Source organism: Capra hircus, chromosome 12 (genome assembly GCF_001704415.2).
Source record: "Capra hircus breed San Clemente chromosome 12, ASM170441v1, whole genome shotgun sequence".
Lineage (NCBI taxonomy): Eukaryota > Metazoa > Chordata > Mammalia > Artiodactyla > Bovidae > Capra > Capra hircus.
This window is the reverse complement of record NC_030819.1, coordinates 15,503,239-15,524,580: the sequence shown is the minus strand read 5'-3', so window position 1 is coordinate 15,524,580 and position 21,342 is coordinate 15,503,239. Positions and strand designations below refer to the sequence as shown.

The window sequence follows — 21,342 nt, the reverse complement described above, 5'->3', positions numbered from 1 at the left end:
TACATAAGTAAAAAGAGTAACATGTTCTGAAATGACTTTGCTCTTTAATTTCTGTTTATTTTGTCATGGTCCCTGGTGATTTTCTTTATATTTATTGTTTATGATATAAACCACATTGTTTATATAAATTTAAAGAGTGTTAGTTGTTCAGTTGTGTCTGACTCTTAGTGACCCTAGGGACTGTAGCCTGCAAGGCTCCTCTGTCCCTGGAATTCTCCAGGCAAAAATACTGGAGTGGGTAGTTATTTCCTTTTCCAAAGGATTTTCCGGACCTAGGGAATGAACCTTGGTCTCCCGCATCGCACGCAGATTCTTTACCATCTGAGCCAAAGAGTAAAGCACAAACCAAACCAAACCAAATAAACAAAAAACCACAGTAGGCATTTAGTGGAAAAGCATAACAGAGTAATATATCTAATGATTTCTACCAAGAGCAGGAAGAGAAAATATTGGGCTTTTTTTTTTTTTTTTTTTGTATTTTGATTTCTGGCTCCCCTCCCACCACCTTTTTTCCTGACCACCAAATATACACTCATACTTTCCAGTCCATCATGAAGACCTCTGGCATTTTTTTTTTCTCAGCTCTCCCCACATTCTTGACTATTTTTATCCTCTCCTGGAGGACAGAGCCTGAATCTCTCATTTCTGTTCCTCTAGTGCTTGTTTTAGGCTCTGACAAGTTACACAAGTATTAATAATAATTCCTAACATTTGTGGAATCTTCACTTCATGGCAAATAGATGGAGAAACCGTGGAAACAGTGTCAGGCTTTATTTTGGGGGGCTCCAAAATCACTGCAGATAGTGACTGCAGCCATGAAATTAAAAGACACTTACTCCTTGAAAGAAAAGTTATGACCAACCTAGACAGCATATTCGGAGAAGGCGATGGCACCCCACTCCAGTACTCTTGCCTGGAAAATCCCATGGACAGAGGAGCCTGGTAGGCTGTAGTCCATGGGGTCGTGAAGAGTCAGACACGACTGAGCGATTTCCCTTTCAATTTTCACTTTTCACTTTCATGCATTGGAGAAGGAAATAGCAACCCACTCCAGTGTTCTTGCCTTGAGAATCCCAGGGACAGGGGAGCCTGGTGGGCTGCCGTCTATGGGGTCACACAGAGTCGGACACGACTGAAGTGACTTAGCAGCAGCAGCAGACAGCGTATTAAAAAGCAAAGACATTACTTTGTCAACAAAGGTCCGTCTAGTCAAGGCTATGGTTTTTTCCAGTAGCCATGTATGGATGTGAGAGTTGGACTATGAAGAAAGCTGAGCACTGAAGAATTAATGCTTTTGAACTGTGGTGTTAGAGAAGACTCTTGAGAGTCCCTTGGACTGCAAGGAGATCCAACCAGTCCATCCTAAAAGAAATCAGTCCTGAATATTCATTGGAAGGACTGATGCTGAAGCTGAAACTCCAATACGTTGGCCACCTGATGTGAAGAATGGACTCATTGGAAAAGACCCTGATGCTAGGAAAGACTGAAGGCAGGAGAAGGGGATGACAGAGGATGAGATGGTTGGGACCAACTCAATGGACATGAGTTTGAGTAAACTCTGGGAGTTGGTGATGGACAGGGAGGCCTGGCATGCTGCAGTCCATGGGGTTGCAGAGAGTCAGATACAACTGAGCAACTCAACTGAACTAACACATTTCTTGCTTAATTTTCACACTTCTGTTGTTATCCTTACTTGAAAAATTAAAAAACTGAGTCTCTGGGAGCTTATTCCTTTTACCAAGTAAGGGGCCAAGCCTGGATACAAGTTTTGTGTGTGTCTGTTTATTTTTTTTTAATTGAAGTATAGTTCCTCTGGTGGCTTGATGGTAAAGAATCTGACTGCTAGCTCAGGAGACATAGGTTTGATCCCTGAGTTGGGAAGATCCCCTAGAAAAGGAAATGGCAACCCACTATAGTATTCTTGCCTGGGAAATTCCATGGACAGAGGAAACTGGTGGGCTACAGTCCCTGGGGTTGCAAAAGAGTAGGACACAGTTTAGTGACTGAACAACAACAACAACAAAGCCTGCTTATCGGAAGAGATCTTGAAAAACAGATTTGAAAACCTCTTTGGGTGATTCTCAAAACCTAGAACCCCTTATGATAGTGGCACAAATAAATTGTTTTCAGATGAAGTGGGATTCTGTGCAAATTCAGTATTTATGAGTACAACCCAAGTGTTGGTACAGATCAGCAGTCATCATCTTTCTCATGTTTAAACAGATTCATTTTTTAATATTTTATAGGCTTAAAAAAAAAAAAAAGCAAAAGCTAAGTGTTTTTTAAACATCCCACTGTGTACTTTTGGTATTTCTATTCCCTGAGTTTTCTTCAATAGGTTGAAGGGTGAACCAGAGCTCTCTCTCTAAGACTTCTTCCTGATTACCTGCTTTCTCCCCACCCCTACCCCCCATCTTTTTTCTTGTTGCGAACAAAACTGAGAGGGAGAATACTAGTAAGGAAATATAACTGGGTTCTAGCCTAATACAGTCAGCCCTTTGTTTCTTACCCTGAAGTCTTCATTAAATCCCTTGGAACTGCTCCCTTGAGCCCCTGAAACAGGACTTTACATGACTTAAATTCTTCTTCCTTTGTTGGCAAATAATATCTTTTTCTTCTGAATATGGATGATGATCAGTTCATTCAGACATTACAGGATTAAAAAAAAAACAGAAACCAAGATTAAAAGTGACTTCAGGTGATTTTCTTATTCTGGAAACAGGGAGATAAGCTTTCCCTTAAGAAAGATCTTCATGTTAGAGATGAGAATGTAGCTCTTAGGAAACAGCAGCAGTAGCTTCTGTGAGGATATGCTATAGTGGAGGGCAGATTACTGATTTGGGACTGAAAGGATTATCTGCTTTGTAACCACTTGTATGGTTTTGCCTTCATCTCAGAGTGTGTTAGGCCTCTGAAGATTAGTGAGTAGGATTTCTTTGTAAAATAATGAGGGTCTTGTCTTCCAGCAGCAGTCCACTAAGATTGCAGTTTCCAGTCTTACAGTTGTGCCAAGGGATTATCAGTTTACTACAGTAAATGCTGTTTCAGAATGGCCATTGTTGGGTCACATGCCTAATATGAATTTATGTTAAATGACAAAGGAAAAAATTACAACTGAGTATGGCATACTAGTGGCGAAGGCAATGGCAACCCACTCCAGTACTCTTGCCTGGAAAATCCCATGGATGGAGGAGCCTGGTGGGCTGCAGTCCATGGGGTCACTAAGGGTCGGACACAACTGAGCGACTTCACTTTTACTTTCACATGGCATACTAGGATTAAATTTTAAATGTATGAACTTTAAACCATGATGATAAACAGTTTTGAAACTAATGCTCCATTTAAAATATTACATTGAATAACAGTATTTTCCCCCTAACTTCTGTGCCAGCTAAGCTTTATTAAGTGAGGTTTAGCTGTGTACCTTTAGAAAAAGTATACATGGGCCAATAAATTTGGTGTATATTTACACATAGGTTGTACATCCTGCCATAAATCTCTACACTAAAGTGTTCTGCCTACAAACATTTAAAAAACTTATTTATTTATTTGGCTGCACTGGGTCTTTGTTGCTTTGAGCTGCATTTCTATAGTTTGCAGTGAGTGGGGGCTACTCTTCACTATGGTGCACAGGCTTCTCACTGCAGTGGCTTCTCTCGTTGCAGAGCACAGGCTCTAGGCGAATGGGCTTTAGTAGTTGAAGCATGCAGGCTCCATAGTTGTGGCTTGAGGGCTCCAGAGCATGGATTCAGTAGCTCTGGTGCACCAGCTTAGTTGCTCCATAGTATATGGAACCTTCCCAGACCAGGGATTGAACCTGTGTCCCCTGCACTGGCAGGTGGATTCTTAGCTACTGTACCAACAGGGAAGTCCCTTATAAATATTTTTACAACCCTTATTTATCAGATTAGTTTACTAACTTCATGATTGGAGGTAGAAACTTTAAATAATAAGTATCTATCAGAAATAAGAGTCATTCATTTGACCCTTATCTGCCCTTGCAGTATGTGTTTGTCAGCACTTTTATTACCTTTTGAAGATAATATAATGGTTTCTTATTTGGCAAGTGATGAAAGTAGAGTGAGTAGAAATGAAATGAACACCACACATGAAACACAATGACATATTAAAACAGACATTGTTCACAAATTGCCTGCTGACTTTAAAGAAAATTGTAGGTTCAATCAGTTAATGTTGTAATAAATCATTCTTTTCATTCAACTTTTAATTGAAATTTTGTTGCTCTTGTTGTTCAGACACTAAGTCATGTCTGATTCTTTGCAACCCCGTGAAGTGCCACTTGCCAGGCTCCCCTGTCCTTTACTATCTCCTGGAGTTTGCTCAAATTCATGTCCATTGAAGTGGTGATGCTTTCTACCTGTCTTTATTCTCTGCTGACCTCTTCTTCTTTTGCCTTCAATCTTTCCTAGCATCAGGGTCTTTTCCAATGAGTTGGTTTTTCATATCAGGTGGCCAAAGTATTGGAGTTTTAGCATGTCATATATTTGGCACATCATAACAGAGAAATATCCTTACTTACTAAAATATGTTCTTCCATTAATACTGCTAAATGAACACTCATAATTGCCCAATATGTCCTTTTAGACTGACAGTGTAGACTGAAGTGGGGACCCTTATTGCAATAGGAAATGCTTAAACTTAGTTTTTTGTTTTTTGTTTTTGTTTTTTTCTTTTTATGACAATCAGCAGTGTATTGGTGATAATTACCAGAACCTCCTTAAGGTCTACATAGTATCTGAGGTCTCTGATTAAAGCTTAGCATGAAGCAGATGGAGTTGTTGGTCAAGGGCTCTCCTCTTTTTGCAAAGAATGTCACGTTAGTCCCACAGCGTTTGGAGAGTTTCATCACCTTCAAGGAGTTTCCTACAGGGAAGAAGATGGGGAAGGTGACAATAGAAAGAGCCCTGATTATGAAATAAGTGACTGAACTTTTTTCATACTCACATAGATTTATTACAGTCACGTGTAAGCAAAAATTACTGCCATGTAAAGATTTCTAAATTTTGAACTCTCATAAGTAGTGTACAGCCATTAAAAATTTGAGTTTAAGTCATTTAAAAACATCTACAACTTACAAACATGAATAATTACATGAAAACATTCTTTCACCATTCAAATTTTAGAGCTGTTAAACTAGATGAAAAAGTTGAACATTTCTTATATAAATAAAGCATACAACTCTCTTTTTAAATTGAAGTTTAATTGACTTACAATATTATGTTAGTCTCAGGTGTACAGGAAAGTGTTTCAATTATACATATGCTTTTTTCAGATTATTTTTAATTGGAGGATAATTGCTTTACAATGTTGTGTTTGTTTCTGCTGTACAACACCATGACAGCCATGCTGTCATTTTTGTTGTTGTTCAGTTGCCAAGTCTTGTCCAACTCTTTGTGACCCCACAGACTGCAGGACGCTAGGCCTCTCTGTCCCTCACCATCTCCTGGAGTTTGCCCAAATTCAGGTCCATTGAATCAGTGATGCCATCCGACCATCTCATCCTCTGTTGCCCCCTTCTCCTCCTGCCCTCAATCCTGTATCACCCATATATACACATGTATCCCCCTCCTTCTTGAGCCTCCCTCCCCCATCCCACCACCCCACCTCTCTAGGTCATCATAGAGCATTAAGTTGAGTTCCCTGCACTAAATAGTTGTTTCCCACTAGCTATCTTATACATGGTAGTATACATGTCAACACCACTCTCTCAATTTTTCCCACTCTCACCTTCCTCTTCTGTGTATCAACAAGTCTGTTCTCTATGTCTGTGTCTCTATTTCTGTCCTGTAAATAGGTTCATCATATCACTTTTCTGGATTTCACATATATGCATTAATATATAGTATTTATTTTTCTCTTTCTGACTTACTTCACTCTGTAAAACAGGCTCTAGATTCACTCACCTCACTAGAATTGAACTCATTCAGTTCTAGTGAGGTGAATTCAGTAGAGCTCATTAGAACTCATTCCTTTTTGTAACTGAGTAATAATATTCCATTGTATATATGTATCACAACTTCTTTATCCATTCATCTGTCCATCTGAAACCTAGCTTGTTCTCATATCCTATCGTAAATAGTGCTGCTGTGAACATTAGGGCGCATGTGTCTTTTTGAATTATGATTTTCTTAGGATATATGCCCAGTAGTGGCATTGCTGGTTCATATGGTAGTTTTATTCCTAGGTTTTTAAAGAATCACCATACTGCTCTCCTGGAGAGGGAAATGGCAACCCACTCCAGTGTTCTTGCCTGGAGAATCCCATGGACAGAGGAGCCTGGCAGGGCTACAGTCCATGGGGTCACAAGAGTAGGACACCACTTAGTGACTAAACCACCCCCACCACCATACTGTTCTCCATAGTGGCTGTATCAGTTTACATTCACAGGGCTTTCCCAGTGGCTTAGTGGTAAAGAATCTGCCTGCCAGTGCAGAAGATATGTGTTTGATCCCTGATTTGGGAAGATCCCACATGCCACAGAGCAACTAAGCTTGTGCCCCACAACTATTGAGCCTGTGCTCTACAGACTGTGCCCCACAACTGCTGAGCCCAGGAGTTGCAACTACTGAAGCTCATGTGCCTAGAGTCTGTGCTCCACAATAAGAGAAGCCCCTGCAGTGAGAAGCCTGCACATTCCAACTGGAGAATAGCCCCTGAAACACAGGCAACAACAAAAACCCAGCACATCCCAAAATAAATAAATAATTATTTAATTTGCATTGCCACCAACAGTGATATAGGTAAAGATGCTCAACATCATTCATTATACTTAAAATGCAAGTCAAAACTATAATAAGGTATCACCTTTCACCGGTCAGAATGGTCATCAAAAAATCTACAAACAGTAAATGGTGGTTGAACGTTAAATTGAGGCCCTGTGACTCATAAACGACCAAAACCATTCTTCACAAGTGTGCTAATACTGTGAGCCCTTTCATTGTCCAGGGAATAAAGGAAGGAAGGTCTGTCTTCTAAATCAAGGAAGTTGTGGGGTTTTTTTGTTTGTTTGTTTGTTTGTTTTTTTTTTGTAGAATAGTTCAGGTATTGCCTTTGTAGAGTGTACTTTGAAAAGCAGGTTGACACTTCAAACCTTAGACCTCTTACAGGATGTAAATTTTCTCTATGAGAGAAACCTGAAGGGAAAAATGTTCAGGTCACATAGCTGTGATGGGCAAAGAAACGTTCATGTCGTTGTTGTAAGCAAAGAGACCCTGTCTCACTTCTCCCAGCTGGGCTTAAAGCTGGCTCACTAACCTGGCCTCTTTCTGTCCCTTTATGAATTTGAGAAAACTCTGTTAGATAGTGAAGGAGAGGGAATCCTGGAGTGCTGCAGTCCGTGGGGTTGCAAAGAGTCAAACATCTGAGCAACTGAACAACAAATCTCCTGGATCACTAGTCCTTGAAGAGTCCCTTCTTCATCTTGGGCCCCAGAGGTGGAGGAGTGTCAGAGGGAAGGGAGGAATATTGGGCACCATCCTTCTCTTGTCTGGCCACATCATTTGTGTAAACCTCATGAAGACAGCTAAAGGGAGAGAGATAGCCTACCTTGTTGGAAACTTAGAGTTGATAATTGCAAAAATTAAGAAATATTTTTAAAAATCTGAAGTAAAATAATTTTAGTCCATTGACAAGGAATTCCTACCATTGGTTTGACACTTGGGTAGTCTTTGATCCTAAATTCCAGAGTTTTAAGGGAGACTTAAAACCTGGGCCTCAGTATTTTTCAGTTCAATACAATAATCACTTTGAAACGTCCTATGACCAGTGATTTTCAGTGCTTTGGGGAAATGTTGGCCACATAATTAACTTCGTGCAAATGAAACTGCCTTTATAATGTCTTTTAAAATTTAGGTTTTGTTTAGGGATACATCTTTTTTGGTGACATGCCTTGTGTCTTTTGCATCCATTTCTCTCTCACCAGATTTTAAACTAAGACAATAAGGAAAGAAGGTACAGGAGGCTTTCTGAGTGTCATTTTTCTTCAAGGTTGGAGAAAAGAAATGCCTGTCTTCTTCATCTTTCTTCTCAGGCTTTTGTGAATTGAGGAGGCAAGTCCAGCCCCAAGGCCAGGCGGGATTTGAACGTTTTGATTCTGAGCAGTTCCAGGCACTTGTGGAAGAAAGAGTCAGATCTCTTGTTCCCACATGTGTACATTCCCTTGTTGTGCCCCCTTCACTGAAAGGAGCCTTTTGGGCTCTTCGCTGCTGCTCATATTCTTACTAGAGCCTTCCAGAAGAAAATGTAAATGACCTATATGAGCTTATGTACAAGATTCTCTCTTGAAAACCAGAGGAGGCAAATATGTCCAGAATAATTTACTTGTGGCTCCTCATGATGCAGATGAATAGGAAGAGCTATTTAAATTAAAATGGTTTTATTATGGTTCATGTCACAATGGGTTTCAGGTCATCCTGAGCTTGCAGTTAATAATGAGGTTCTGTGAGGCAAGTCATCCTAATGCACAGGTGAGAGAATGTGGGGACCAGCTGGTGAAGAATCAGAGGATATCTCTCCATGGACAGAGGAGCCGCAGACCCCAGGAGCTGACGTTTTCTTTGCATGTGTGGGGATGTTCCATTCACACCTGTGGAGAGAGTCCCTATCCAAGAATACTGTTTTACCAGCAGGGAAAACAGCCTACTTTATTCTTCAGTGCAAATGTGAAAAATTTAGCAGTTTTTCTTTGAGCCACAAACTTCAACTAATCATGCTCTTGGTATTTAGCAGTAGCATACCAAGACTGAATTTACCCAGCTCTCGTGTTGTAAAGTTATTCAAATAATTATATCTTTGTCTTTTAGTCTGAGTAGATATTAGCAGGAAGACACTTTTTTTTTTAAATAAAATCTTTCTCTTCTCCAGTTTCTTCTTAAGATAATGCATTTCAACACTCTTTTTGTTAGTGTTCAGTGGTCTGAAAGGTATTTTGAAGCTGTTGACTTAAAAAAAATTGTCACAATCTAAAAGTTGAGAGTTATGTTTTATTTGGTGGAAATTTTTAGGACTTCAAGCCAGGGACACAGCATCTCAAGAACTATTCTGAGGCAGTGGGTTGGTGGTGGGGAGAGGAGTCGTGTTATATAGAAGTTTGCAACAAGGGGCTGGTAGTCTGAACATCAAAAGATTATTGTTAATTAAGGAAAACCAGATATCCCAAGTTAAGGAATTTAGTGTCTTTCCATATATGGGAAGATGCAAGATTCTGGCCTCACTGAAATTATCCCTGTCATATGCATCTCAGCTATCTGGAGCCAGTATCCCACATTTTTCATATCGTCCATCCCAGCTCCTTGGTGCTTACCATTCGGAATGGCTGCTAGCTGTTGGATAGCAGGCATTGTTTCTTTATGGATACCCTCCAGGCTCAGAAATTCACATTTGGAGGGCCTTAATCACTGATGGCTATGACATCCCTGTTTATTGATATGACAGAAAATACTCCATTTCTCAGAGCATACTTTGTACTGTGAAAAATTAATTTAGAGAAACTGTAAATAAGCATTTACAACCTTATTATTAATGACTATAGTGAATTTTGCTTTTTTGGGTATTTTAATTCTGTTATGTAAGCATTGGAATAAAGTGAATAATAAAGTAATAGCATTCCCTATTTTGGCCTATTTAGGAATCTATTTTATTCACTGGAACAATGAGGGAAAATCTGGATCTCCATAATGAGCATACGGATGAGGAACTGTGGAATGCCTTAGAAGAGGTAATTTATGTAATGTAATTAACTTGCTGCTGCTGCTGCCGCTAAGTCGCTTCAGTCGTGTCCAACTCTGTGCGACCAATAGACAGCAGTCCACCAGGCTCGCTAGCATCAGTATATTTGTATGTACATATATAGCATTACAGGTAATTAAGGAAAGCCTATTGGTTTAATTGAATTGTGTCTCAGATCATGAACTCATTATTACCAAATTCAGACTCAAATTGAAGAAAGTAGGGAAAACCATTAGACCATTCAGGTATGACCTAAATCAAATCCCTTATGATTATACAGTGGAAGTGAGAAATAGATTTAAGGGCCTATATCTGATAGAGTGCCTGAGGAACTATGGAATGAGATTCGTGACATTGTACAGCAGACAGGGATCAAGACCATCCCCATGGAAAAGAAATGCAAAAAAGCAAAATGGCTGTCTGGGGAGGCCTTACAAATAGCTGTGAGAAGAAGAGAGGCGAAAAGCAAAGGAGAAAAGGAAAGATATAAGCATCTGAATGAAGAGTTCCAAAGAACAGCAAGAAGAGATAAGAAAGCCTTCTTCAGCGATCAGTGCAAATAAATAGAGGAAAACAACAGAATGGGAAAGACTAGAGATCTCTTCAAGAAAATTAGAGATATCAAGGGAACATTTCATGCAAAGATGGGCTCGATAAAGGACAGAAACGGTCTGGACCTAACAGAAGCAGAAGATATTAAGAAGAGGTGGCAAGAATACACAGAAGAACTGTACAAAAAAAGATCTTCACGACCCAGATAATCACAATGGTGCGATCACTCATCTAGAGCCAGACATCCTGGAATGTGAAGTCAAGTGGGCCTTAGAAAGCATCACTATGAACAAAGCTAGTGGAGGTGATGGCATTCCAGTTGAGCTGTTTCAAATCCTAAAAGATGATGCTGTGAAAGTGCTGCACTCAATATGCCAGCAAATTTGGAAAACTCAGCAGTGGCCACAGGACTGGAAAAGGTCAGTTTTCATTCCAATCCCAAAGAAAGGCAATGCCAAAGAATGCTATGCTCAAACTACTAAACAATTGCACTCATTTCACAGGCTAGTAAAGTAATGCTCAAAATTCTCCAAGCTAGGCTTCAGCAATACGTGAACCGTGAACTTCCTGATGTTCAAGCTGGTTTTAGAAAAGGCAGAGGAACCAGAGATCAAATTGCCAACATCCGATGGATCATGGAAAAAGCAAGAGAGTTCCAGAAAAACATCTATTTTTGCTTTCTTGACTATGCCAAAGCCTTTGACTGTGTGTATCACAATAAACTGGAAAATTCTGAAAGAGATGGGAATACCAGACCACCTGACCTGCCTCTTGAGAAATCTGTATGCAGGTCAGGAAGCAACAGAACTGGAAATGGAACAACAGACTGGTTCCAAATAGGAAAAGGAGTACGTCAAGGCTGTATATTGTCACCCTGATTATTTAACTTATATGCAGAGTACATCATGAGAAACGCTGGACTGGAAGAAACACAAGCTGGAATCAAGATAGTCAGGAGAAACATGAATAACCTCAGATATGCAGATGACACCACCCTTATGGCAGAAAGTGAAGAGGAACTCAAAAGCCTCTTGATGAAAGTGAAAGTGGAGAGTGAAAAAGTTGGCTTAAAGCTCAACATTCAGAAAATGAAGATCATGGCATCTGGTCCCATCACTTCATGGGAAATAGATGGGGAAACAGTGGGTACAGTGTCAGGCTTTATTTTTGGGGGCTCCAAAATCACTGCATATGGTGACTGCAGCCATGAAATTAACAGACACTTACTCCTTGGAACAAAAGTTATGACCAACCGTCTAGTCAAGGCTCTGGTTTTTCCTGTGGTCATGTATGGATGTGAAAGTTGGACTGTGAAGAAGGCTGAGCGCCAAAGAATTGATACTTTTGAACTGTGGTGTTGGAGAAGACTGTTTAGAGTCCCTTGGACAGCAAGGAGATCCAACCCGTCCATTCTGAAGGAGATCAGCCCTGGGATTTCTTTGGAAGGAATGATGCTAAAGCAGAAACTCCAGTACTTTGGCCAGCTCATGCGAAGTTGACTCATTGGCAAAGACTGTGATGCTGGGAGGGATTGGGGGCAGGAGGAGAAGGGGACGACCGAGGATGAGATGGCTGGATGGCATCACAGACTCGATGAACGTGAGTCTGAGTGAACTCCGGGTGATGGTGATGGACAGGGAGGCCTGGCATGCTGCAATTCATGGCATCGCAAAGAGTCGGACACTACTGAGCGACTGAACTGAACTGAGGAGAACATTGATGATATAGGTACATGGGTAAATTAAAATGTGTATAGCAATAGTAGTGAAAACCAACAAGATAATGCCTTGTACTTTCATTTTAGCTTTTTCCCTAGAAGCCAAAGCAACTAGGTACATTATCTACTTGTCCTCAGTAGAGCACTAAACTAGATGTTAAAATTATGGGTCCAAATTCTACTAAGTGATCTAGGGAAATAATTACCTTCCAATGTTCATTTTATTTCTCTGATCTTCAGGAACATCTACTAAGTGGAGACCATAGTAGTTTTTTATTATTAACTGAAAGATAAATGAAAACATAACTAATAAAATGCTATGAAGTTTATAAGAAAGTATTTATAAATTTTATGGTTGGAATATAATGTTCATTATTTATTGATGACCTTGCCATTTTAATGCAGCAGTGTGAATGCAGGTAAGAGACCCCAAAGCTTTGGATCAGTTTTTATATGGATAGGTTCATTTGCAGATAATTTTCTGTTGTTTGTTATGTTTCCCTTTGTCCAGAGTCTTTAAATCTCCTCACCTTTGCATGAAAAGGGTTTTGACGGTTAAGGTACTGATGGTTTGTTTATTGTAGTACAGATTATTTTGTGCATTTGTCCTAGTTTTGCAAATTAATCCTACTGATGGCCAAAACTCTCTCTAGACTTCTACATCATAAACAGATTCCTAATTTCTCATAAAACCTAGCTCAGTCTTTTGATTTTACAAAGTAAGCACATAATAAATAGGTACCAAATATTTAACAAATAGGTACCAAATGTTTGATTGATCTCGTCAGTTCAGAGAATTGTGGCATATTCCTTAAAAAAAATTGTTTTAAACACAAATTCAAGTGGCTAGAGGAAGAGACAACATGGTGGAGGAGAAGAATGTGAGCTTACCCCCACTCAAGTGACTGTTCCCATTGTTGTTTTGGATTGGTGTGTTTTGTCATTTAGTGTCATCCTTCCAAGGATAGGCCTAAAATCTGTAATATACAGACGAGCTTTAAATCTAAACAAGCAGATTTGGAGGCCTGACAATCTCCAGCCAGTAATTCTGGTTTCTGAGGGATATTGGCACTGAGTCTTTACATGCCCAACCTCTTTCCAGCAACTGTGGGGATTTTATTTCCCTAAAGTTGGGTTCAAACTTGTGAATGCAAATTTGGCCATTTGCATCACCTTCTACATGAGAAGCAGTGGACCTCAGATCTCATATAAGTTTGTGAGTCTTTCTACAGTGAAATTCTAGAAAAGAAGAGGGGAGAAGAGTTAACCATTAAATATAAAGAAAGAAGAATGATCCACTGTTCTTGGACTTATAGAACAGATTTAATGATGAAATTGTGACATAAAAAACTGGAAATTTTGGTAAATTGTTCTATTTCTTCCTCACCTTGTGATCTGTCTTCACAGATTCTCAGGTAGTAAAAGTATTCTAGAATTTTAGAACACATTGTTCCATGGACAGAGAAATTGTGAACTGGAAGACAAAACTCATTAAAAACTATTTTTGAACTTGGCCCAAACTTATACTTAATTCATCTGTAGGAGCTAAAATTAAAATAAAATTTAGTAGCCTCTCAATTCTAAAAATGAGGTGGTAGAAATGGCAGGCAACACCAAGAACTACTTTCATTTAAGCTACATTTGGGAATTTCTATAAAAAGAAACATGAGTTTTTTCCCTCCCACGAAGTTAAGTGTGTGGTTTCCACATGTTGCTTTTGGAACTGACCCTGTTAATTTACCCTTTAGTGATATCTCTTAGTGAGAAACCATCCCATCATTGTGTTTCCCTAGGAATTGTTTCTTTATGACTTAAAGAAAATTTTAAATTGGAGTATAGTTGATTTGCATCACTTGCATCACCGACTCAATTGACATGAGTTTGAGTAAACTCGGAGTTGGTGATGGACAGGGAGGCCTGGCGTGCTGCAGTCCATGGGGTCGCAAAGAGTCAGACACGATTGAGCGACTGAACTGAACTGATTTGCAATGTTATATTCTTTATGATTTACTAAAAAGAAAACCTATCAAATTGCCCATTGAAAAATGTACAAATATCATGAAGAAATAATTCCTAGTGAAACAGAATGATGGGATGATTTATTACTCTTAACAGGCATCACTAAAACAGTGAAGAGAGTTTTTAAGTGAACTAAAAAAACCCGGACACTGGTTTATAAATGATGCTGAACTGAACTTGTGAACCCAAAGTCATACAGTTAACCTGAGAGTAAGAAGGCACCAGACATTTCAGGTGGCTCTGTGGTAAATAATCCACCTGCCAGTGCAGGAGACATGGGAGGCACAAGTTCGATCCCTGGGTCAGAAAGATCCCCTGGAGAAAGAAATGGCAACCTATTCCAATATTCTTGCTTGGGAAATCCTGTGGACAGAGGAGCCTCATGGGGTATAGTTGGTGGGGTACAGTCTTTGGATCTGCAAAGAGTCAGACACAACCTAGCAACTAAACAACAACAACAACAATGTACACCTTGTGAGAACAAGGATTATTTTGTTGTTTAGTTACTCAGTTGTGTCCAACTCGTTGTGACTCTATGGACTATAACCCACCAGGCTCCTCTGTCTGTGGGATTTCCCAGGTAATACTGGAGTGCGTTGCCATTTCCTTCTCCAAAGAACAAGGATAACGTAACACAGTTATCTTATAAAACATAACATAGTTATCTCAATCAAGAAATGTAATAGTAGTATTACACTATTTTCTAATGTTTTCAGATTTTCCGGTTGTAACTCCTAGTTATTATTGTTTACTGCCTCTGTTGTCTTTTTTTCTATCCTAATATTTAATTATAACCTGATTATATGATTACACATGGGCTTCTCTGGTGGCTCAGATGGTGAAGAATCTGACTGCAATGCAGGAGACCTGAGCTTGATCCCTGGATTGGGAAGATCCCCTGAAGAAGGGAATGACTACCCATTCCAGTATTCTGGCCTGGAGAATTCCATGGGCAGAGGAGCCTGGCAGGCTACAGAGCATGGGTGTCTCCAAGAGTTGGACATGACAGAGAAACTTTCACTTTCACACAGAGGGCCTTCACATTTTATTATTCTCATAACCATCCTTGATTCATAAATTGAAGACAGAGTCTCAGAAAGCAGCATTTTCTGAAAAACATTTCTCCTCAAAACCCTTATTCCTCATGAGGCAGATATAGACAACCTGAAGGAAAGTAAAAAAAAAAAAAAATCAAAAACAGATTAGTGACGAGATGTCATCTGAGTAAGGGTCAAAAATTCAGAATGTAAGTCTTTAGACCAACAACCTGCATCACAATCCAAATCTTACCCTTTATATTTTATGTACCTTTCATGCTAACACATGAATAACCATATTTAATCCTAACTCAGAATTCCCCTTTGCTGGGATTGGACTCTATCAGAAGAATAATTTAGGATCCCATTTATAGACATGCTCCAGTATTTAGGATACCATGAACATGTTGCCCACTCACCGTTGGTATTTTGTTATTTAATATTATAATTCTGTATCCCTGCTTATTGGCCATTATTCATCAATCTGTTGGTCTCTTAATTTGAAGTGTATTTACTTTTTGTTCTTTAGCTTCTAGTAAGGAAATGGCAACCCACTCCAGTATTCTTGCCTAGAGAATCCCATGGACAGAGGAGCCTGGTTGGCTGCTGCCCATGGTGTCACACAGAGTTGGATATGACTGAAGCGACTTAGCATGCATGCATGCATTGGAGAAGGAAATGGCAACCCACTCCAGTGTTCTTGCCTGGACCAGGGTCAGAGGAGCCTGTGGGCTGCTGTCTATGGGGTCACACAGGGTCAGACTGAAGCAACTTAGCAGCAGCAGCATAGCCAGAATTTGATTCTTGTTTTAAAGTATTTCTGCAAAACAAATATTCATTAAACTGACCCCTGTAGTCAGTCACCCATGAAACCCCAATGTAATTTTATCTTTTGCAGTTAAAAATTTGTTTTATATAAACCTTATGATAATGATTTTATGAAGATAGATGATATAAATACCAGCTGTACCCTTAATTTGAAGGAAATAATATGCTTCATTATGTCCTGTTTTCTATGAGTTTTCATTCACTTTAAGATATTAATGACATTGAAGAAAATGCTGTTGATTTGTCTAGCATTTATGGGATTAAATTTGGGAAAGAACCATTTCAAGAATGTCTTTAGGATTACTAACGTATGCAGTGGAGTTTGCCATTGTTTGAATTTTTTTTTCAAACATTTAAACCTTAACAAAATGGTTAAGTACTGATAAGATTATATCTTTAAGAGAACCATATCTCCTGTAAATTTTGTTTGTTTGTTTCCCTTTAGTATACCAACTCTTATGTAAAATGTACTTTAGGAAACTTAGCTCAACTATAAAGATATTTTTAACTTTTTGGAACTAATCTCTTGGTGGGGGGTGGTAGATTCTGGTAGGTGTCATGTGACAGGGACAAGGTACGCTGAGATCTTTTTGTTCTGACTTGACTCTGCCATCTTTGTCAGTGAGTGCTGATTGGAAATAGCTCTTCCCATCACGTGGTTGTACATGTAAGATATTAATAACAAGGACTTCAAAACTCTAATGTCTAAAAGTCTTGTCTACTTCAATAGTAGTCTGTTTAGGAAATGCCATTCTTTTATGTCCACAGGTACAACTTAAAGAAGCCATTGAAGATCTTCCTTATAAAATGGATACTGAATTAGTGGAATTTGGATCGAACTTGAGTGTTGGACAGAGACAATTGGTGTGCCTTGCTAGGGCTATTCTCAGGAAAAGTCAGATATTGATTATTGATAAAGCCACATCAAATGTGGATCCAAGGTATGAGGCTGAGGTCCATGAAACCTGGTACCTAAATTTTAAATGTGATAAATGAAAAACACTTGGTGTTACTGAGAAAAGTTTCTAAGTGCTCTCCTCTTTACCCAAAAGATATCTCTTGATAATATTAATTCCAGAAAACAAAGAAACAAACCAAAAAATGTTATACAGTGTTAATATTATGAGGTATTCTAAGAGAGCTAGATTCCTAAATCTAGTTCCTGATAGTTTAAAGCAATTTTGAGGGTAGACTGTTTTCTTTAATTTTATGAAAAATAGTAAATTTCCAAGTTAACTTTTTATACTTAGTTTTTTAGGAAAAAGATTGCATTAAAGTATTGATTTTAAAGAACATTATACAAATATCGTGACATCTTTAAGTCTTAAGTCTGCTTTTCCTATCTTTACTGAACTAAATCAACTTCTTTGACTCCAGTACTGATAGATTAATACAAAAAAAGATCCTTGAGAAATTTGCCCAGTGCACTGTACTGATCATCGCACACAGATTGAGCACCGTTATTGACAGTGAATCGATCATGGTAAGACCCTCACCTGTGAAATTTCTGTTTTTTCCATTTATGCTCAATTTTTCAATGTAGCCTTCCCTATAAAACCTCCAATAATTTAATTTTCTCTTCCTTTCTTCTCTCATTGCTAATAATAACAAGTATTTAACTATACTTTCAGAATGTGTTATTAAATGATATATCCAGTAATTTCATATTTTAATATTTAAATTTTATTTGCATTTTCATGTTTTAGATAGCTATCCATGAAAATATTTGAAATCCAAGTTATGGCTTCATATTTCAGAGTGGTAGAACAGACTCATTTTCAGTGTGTCACAGCTTTTTCAACATTTTTAGATTCACTTAACCAAAAAATTAACCTTTTATTTAGACTGCCATGAGGTTCCTGGGTAAGATTGCAGGATTTCTCGGTTTTGGGGACATTCATGTGCTATGGAAGGGGAGTCCATGAGTAAAAAGGATATAGTGAGAAATATAAAGTATTGCAGTAGAAAGGGTATAAAAAAGAAATGTGTTACATAAGAGTTGGAGGAATTGAAAAGTGAAAGGAAATGCTGTGGTAATAATGTTAGGAAGCAGCTACTTTGTCCTAGGACAGTCCAGATCTAAGAACTCAGAGGAGAGGCCTTAAAGGGTTGATGCTTCCACCTCCAAGGAGAGGTCATATCTGTGAGCAAGCACAATGAGGCTAATTCTCCATGTGCTAATAGAAGCTGGGAGCTGGAGTCAGTTGCCACTGCTGCAATGATACTGAAGGAGTAGCAGACTGCCTCTACTCCCCACCTTCAGTCTCTCTCTAGTACCTTTTTCTGGCAGAACCTCACAAAGGGCCAGCTGGCCAAAGTGCCCCTGAAATGTGATTTAGAGAAACTCAGCCTCTCTGTCACATATGAGTGTATATAAAGAAAGGTAGATCAGAGGTTGAGAGCCTGTAGATAAGCAACTAGCAAGTCTCTTACACAATAGATCTGGACTGTCTACACAGGCAGCAGGCTCCAAGCTTTGGTCTCTGATATCTGTCTAGTATCTTCCTTCTAGGTTTCATTGGCTCTTTCTTCCTTAGTAAACTAATATTTCCTTCCATGACTTTATTTCCTTCCTTCCTCCCTCTATTCCTTTTCTTTATCTTTTACATCTTCTCTCTTTGTTCTTTCCCTCTGCTGCTTGCTGAGTTTCAATAAGTGTTAGGGTGTGGCTTCATAAAGAGATAAGGAAATTATCCCTCTGACTGCATATAATCCCAAGGAGTGCAAGGTGTTTTAAGATTTGCTCCTAGTCTGTTACAATGAGGTGATTTCACTCATCTTATGGATGGTAAGTACTGTCAGGAGACACCACAGTATCCTGATACTGATTAGTGATGAAATAGACAGATTTTTTAAAAAGGCTGCATAATGCATATGAGGCAGGAGATGGAGTTAACTGTGATTTTGATGGTCCCTACTAAACAGGCAATAGTCAGTAATACATGATCAGTAATACCCACATGTCCTTATAGCCAGTGATAATGGAGCTGTCTCTTTGACTTCTTGGGCACTTTCTGGAATATCACCACCTACCCTACTTCCCATGCATTGTCAGGTGGGATCATCAATAGGGACACTAAGTAGATACCAGACTGTCAACACTGAGGCAGTGCCTGTAGCCTTACTCCCCTGAGCGCGTTGTTCAGGGGAGTGAATTCTGGAGACAGATAACAGGAGTGGGGCATCCTCAACCAAAAGGATGTGCTGGGCTCCAAGCAGTGTGTTAGTCATCCAGACTGAAACATCATGGTAGGAAGCAGGTTCCACCTACTGACTTTCATGAGGGACCAGGTGATATTCTAAGACATTGCAGGACAATGAGTCTTAAATTCCAGAAATGTTGCTTATCATTGGACATTCTTAGTCCCCCACTTTTTATTGCTATTGTTTAGTTACTAAGTCATGTCCAGCTCTTTACAACCCCATGGACTGCAGCATACCAGGCTTCCCTGTCCTTCGCCATCTCCTAGAATTCACCCAAGTTCATTTCCATTGAGTCAGTGATGCCATCCAACCATCTCATCCTCTTTTCCTTTTGCCTTCAATTTTTCCCAGCGTCAGGGTCTTTTCCAACAAGTCAACTATTCACATCAGGTGGACAAAGTATTAGAGTCTCAGCTTCAGCATCAGTCCTTCCAATGAGGATTATTCAGGGTTGATTTCCCTTAAGATTGACTGCTTTGATGTCCTTGTTGTTCAAGGAACTCTAGAGTTTTCTCTAGCACCACAGATCAAAAGCATCAATTCTTTGGCATTCAGCCTGCTTTATGTTTCAACCCTCACATCCATACATGACTACTGGAAAAATCATAGATTTGACTAGACAGATCTTTGTCAGCAAAGTAATGTCTCTTCTTTTAAATTCGCTGTCTAGGTTTATCATAGCATTCCTTCCGATAAGCAAGCATCTTCTGATTTCATGGCTGCAGTCACCATCCACAGTGATTTTAGAGCCCAAGAAGAGAAAATCTGTAACTGCTTCCAATTTTTCCCCTCTTATGGCATGAAGTGCTGGGACCACATGCCATGATATTAGTTCTTTTAATGCTGAGTTTTAAGCCAGACTTTTCATTCTCTGCCTTCACCCTTATCAGGAGGCTCTGGAGTTCCCCTTTGCTTTCTGCCCTTAGAGTAGTATTATCTGCATATCTGAGGTTGTTGATATTTCTCCCGACAATCTTGACTCCAGCTTTTAATTCATCCAGCCCAGCATTTCACATAATGTACTCTGTATATTAAATTAAAAGACGCTTGCTCCTTGGAAGAAAAGTTGTGATCAAACTATACAGAAGATTAAAAAGCAGAGACATTGCTTTGCCGACAAAGGTCGGTCTAGTCAAAGTTATGGTTTTTCCAGTAGTCATGTATGGATGTGAGAGTTGGACTATAAAGAAAGCTAAATACCAAAGAATTGATGTTTTGAACTGCGAAGTTGGAGAAGTCTTTTGAGAATCCCTTGGGCTGCAAGGAGATCAAACCCATGAATCCTAAAGGAATCAATCCTGAATATTCATTGGGAGGGCTGATGCTGGAGTTGAAGCTCCAGTACTTTGGCCACATGATGCAAAGAGCTGACTTATTTGAAAAGACCCTAATGCTGGGAATGATTGAAGGCAGGAGGAGAATGGGATGACAGAGGATGAGATGGCTGGATGGCATCACTGACTCGATAGACATGAATTTGAGCAAGCTCTGGGGATTGGTGATGGATATGGAAGCCTGGCATGCTGCAGAACATGGGGTTACAAAGAGGCAGACAAGACTGAGCGATTGAACTGAACTCAACTCTGCATATAAGTAAGACAAACAGAGTGACAATATGCATCCTTATCATACTCCTTTCCCAATTTTGAACCAGTCCATTGTTCCATGTCCAGTTCTAACTGTTCCTTCTTATATTGGGTACAGATTTCTCAGAAGGAAGGTAAGGATTTCTGGTATTCCCATCTCTTAAAGAAGTTTCCACTGTTTGTTGTGATTCAGTTCAATTCGGTTCAGTCACTCAGTCATGTCTGACTCTTTGTGACTCCATGGGCTGCAGCACGCCAGGCCTTCCTGTATATCACTAACTTCTGGAGTTTACTCAGACTCATGTCCATTGAGGTGGTGATGCCATCCAACCATCTCATCCTCTGTCATCCCCTTCTCCTCCCACCTTCAGTCTTTCCCAGCATCAGGGTAATTTCCAGTGAGTCAGTTCTTCGTATCAGTTGGCCAAATTATTGGACTTTTAGCTTCAGCATCAGTACTTCTAATGAACACCAAGGACTGATTTCCTTAGGATGGACTGGTTGGATCTCCTTGCTGTCCAAGGGACTGTCAAGAGTCTTCTCCAACACCGCAGTTCAAAAGCATCAATTCTTCAGTGTTCAGCTTTATTTATAGTCCAACTCTCAAATCCATACGTGACTACTGGAAAAACCATAGCTTTTACTAGATGGA

At 39.4% G+C, this 21,342-nt stretch overlaps 1 protein-coding gene across 1 annotated transcript in view; it reads left to right on the top strand.

The window, feature by feature from the left end:
- Positions 1–21,342, top strand: part of LOC102180841 (multidrug resistance-associated protein 4-like) — a 169,069-nt gene that overhangs the window by 131,646 nt on the left and 16,081 nt on the right. Inside the window, exons 27-29 of the mRNA XM_018056301.1 lie at positions 9,647–9,736; positions 16,669–16,841; positions 17,278–17,383. Coding sequence (XP_017911790.1) covers positions 9,647–9,736; positions 16,669–16,841; positions 17,278–17,383 — 369 coding nt within the window. The remainder of the gene's footprint in view (positions 1–9,646; positions 9,737–16,668; positions 16,842–17,277; positions 17,384–21,342) is intronic.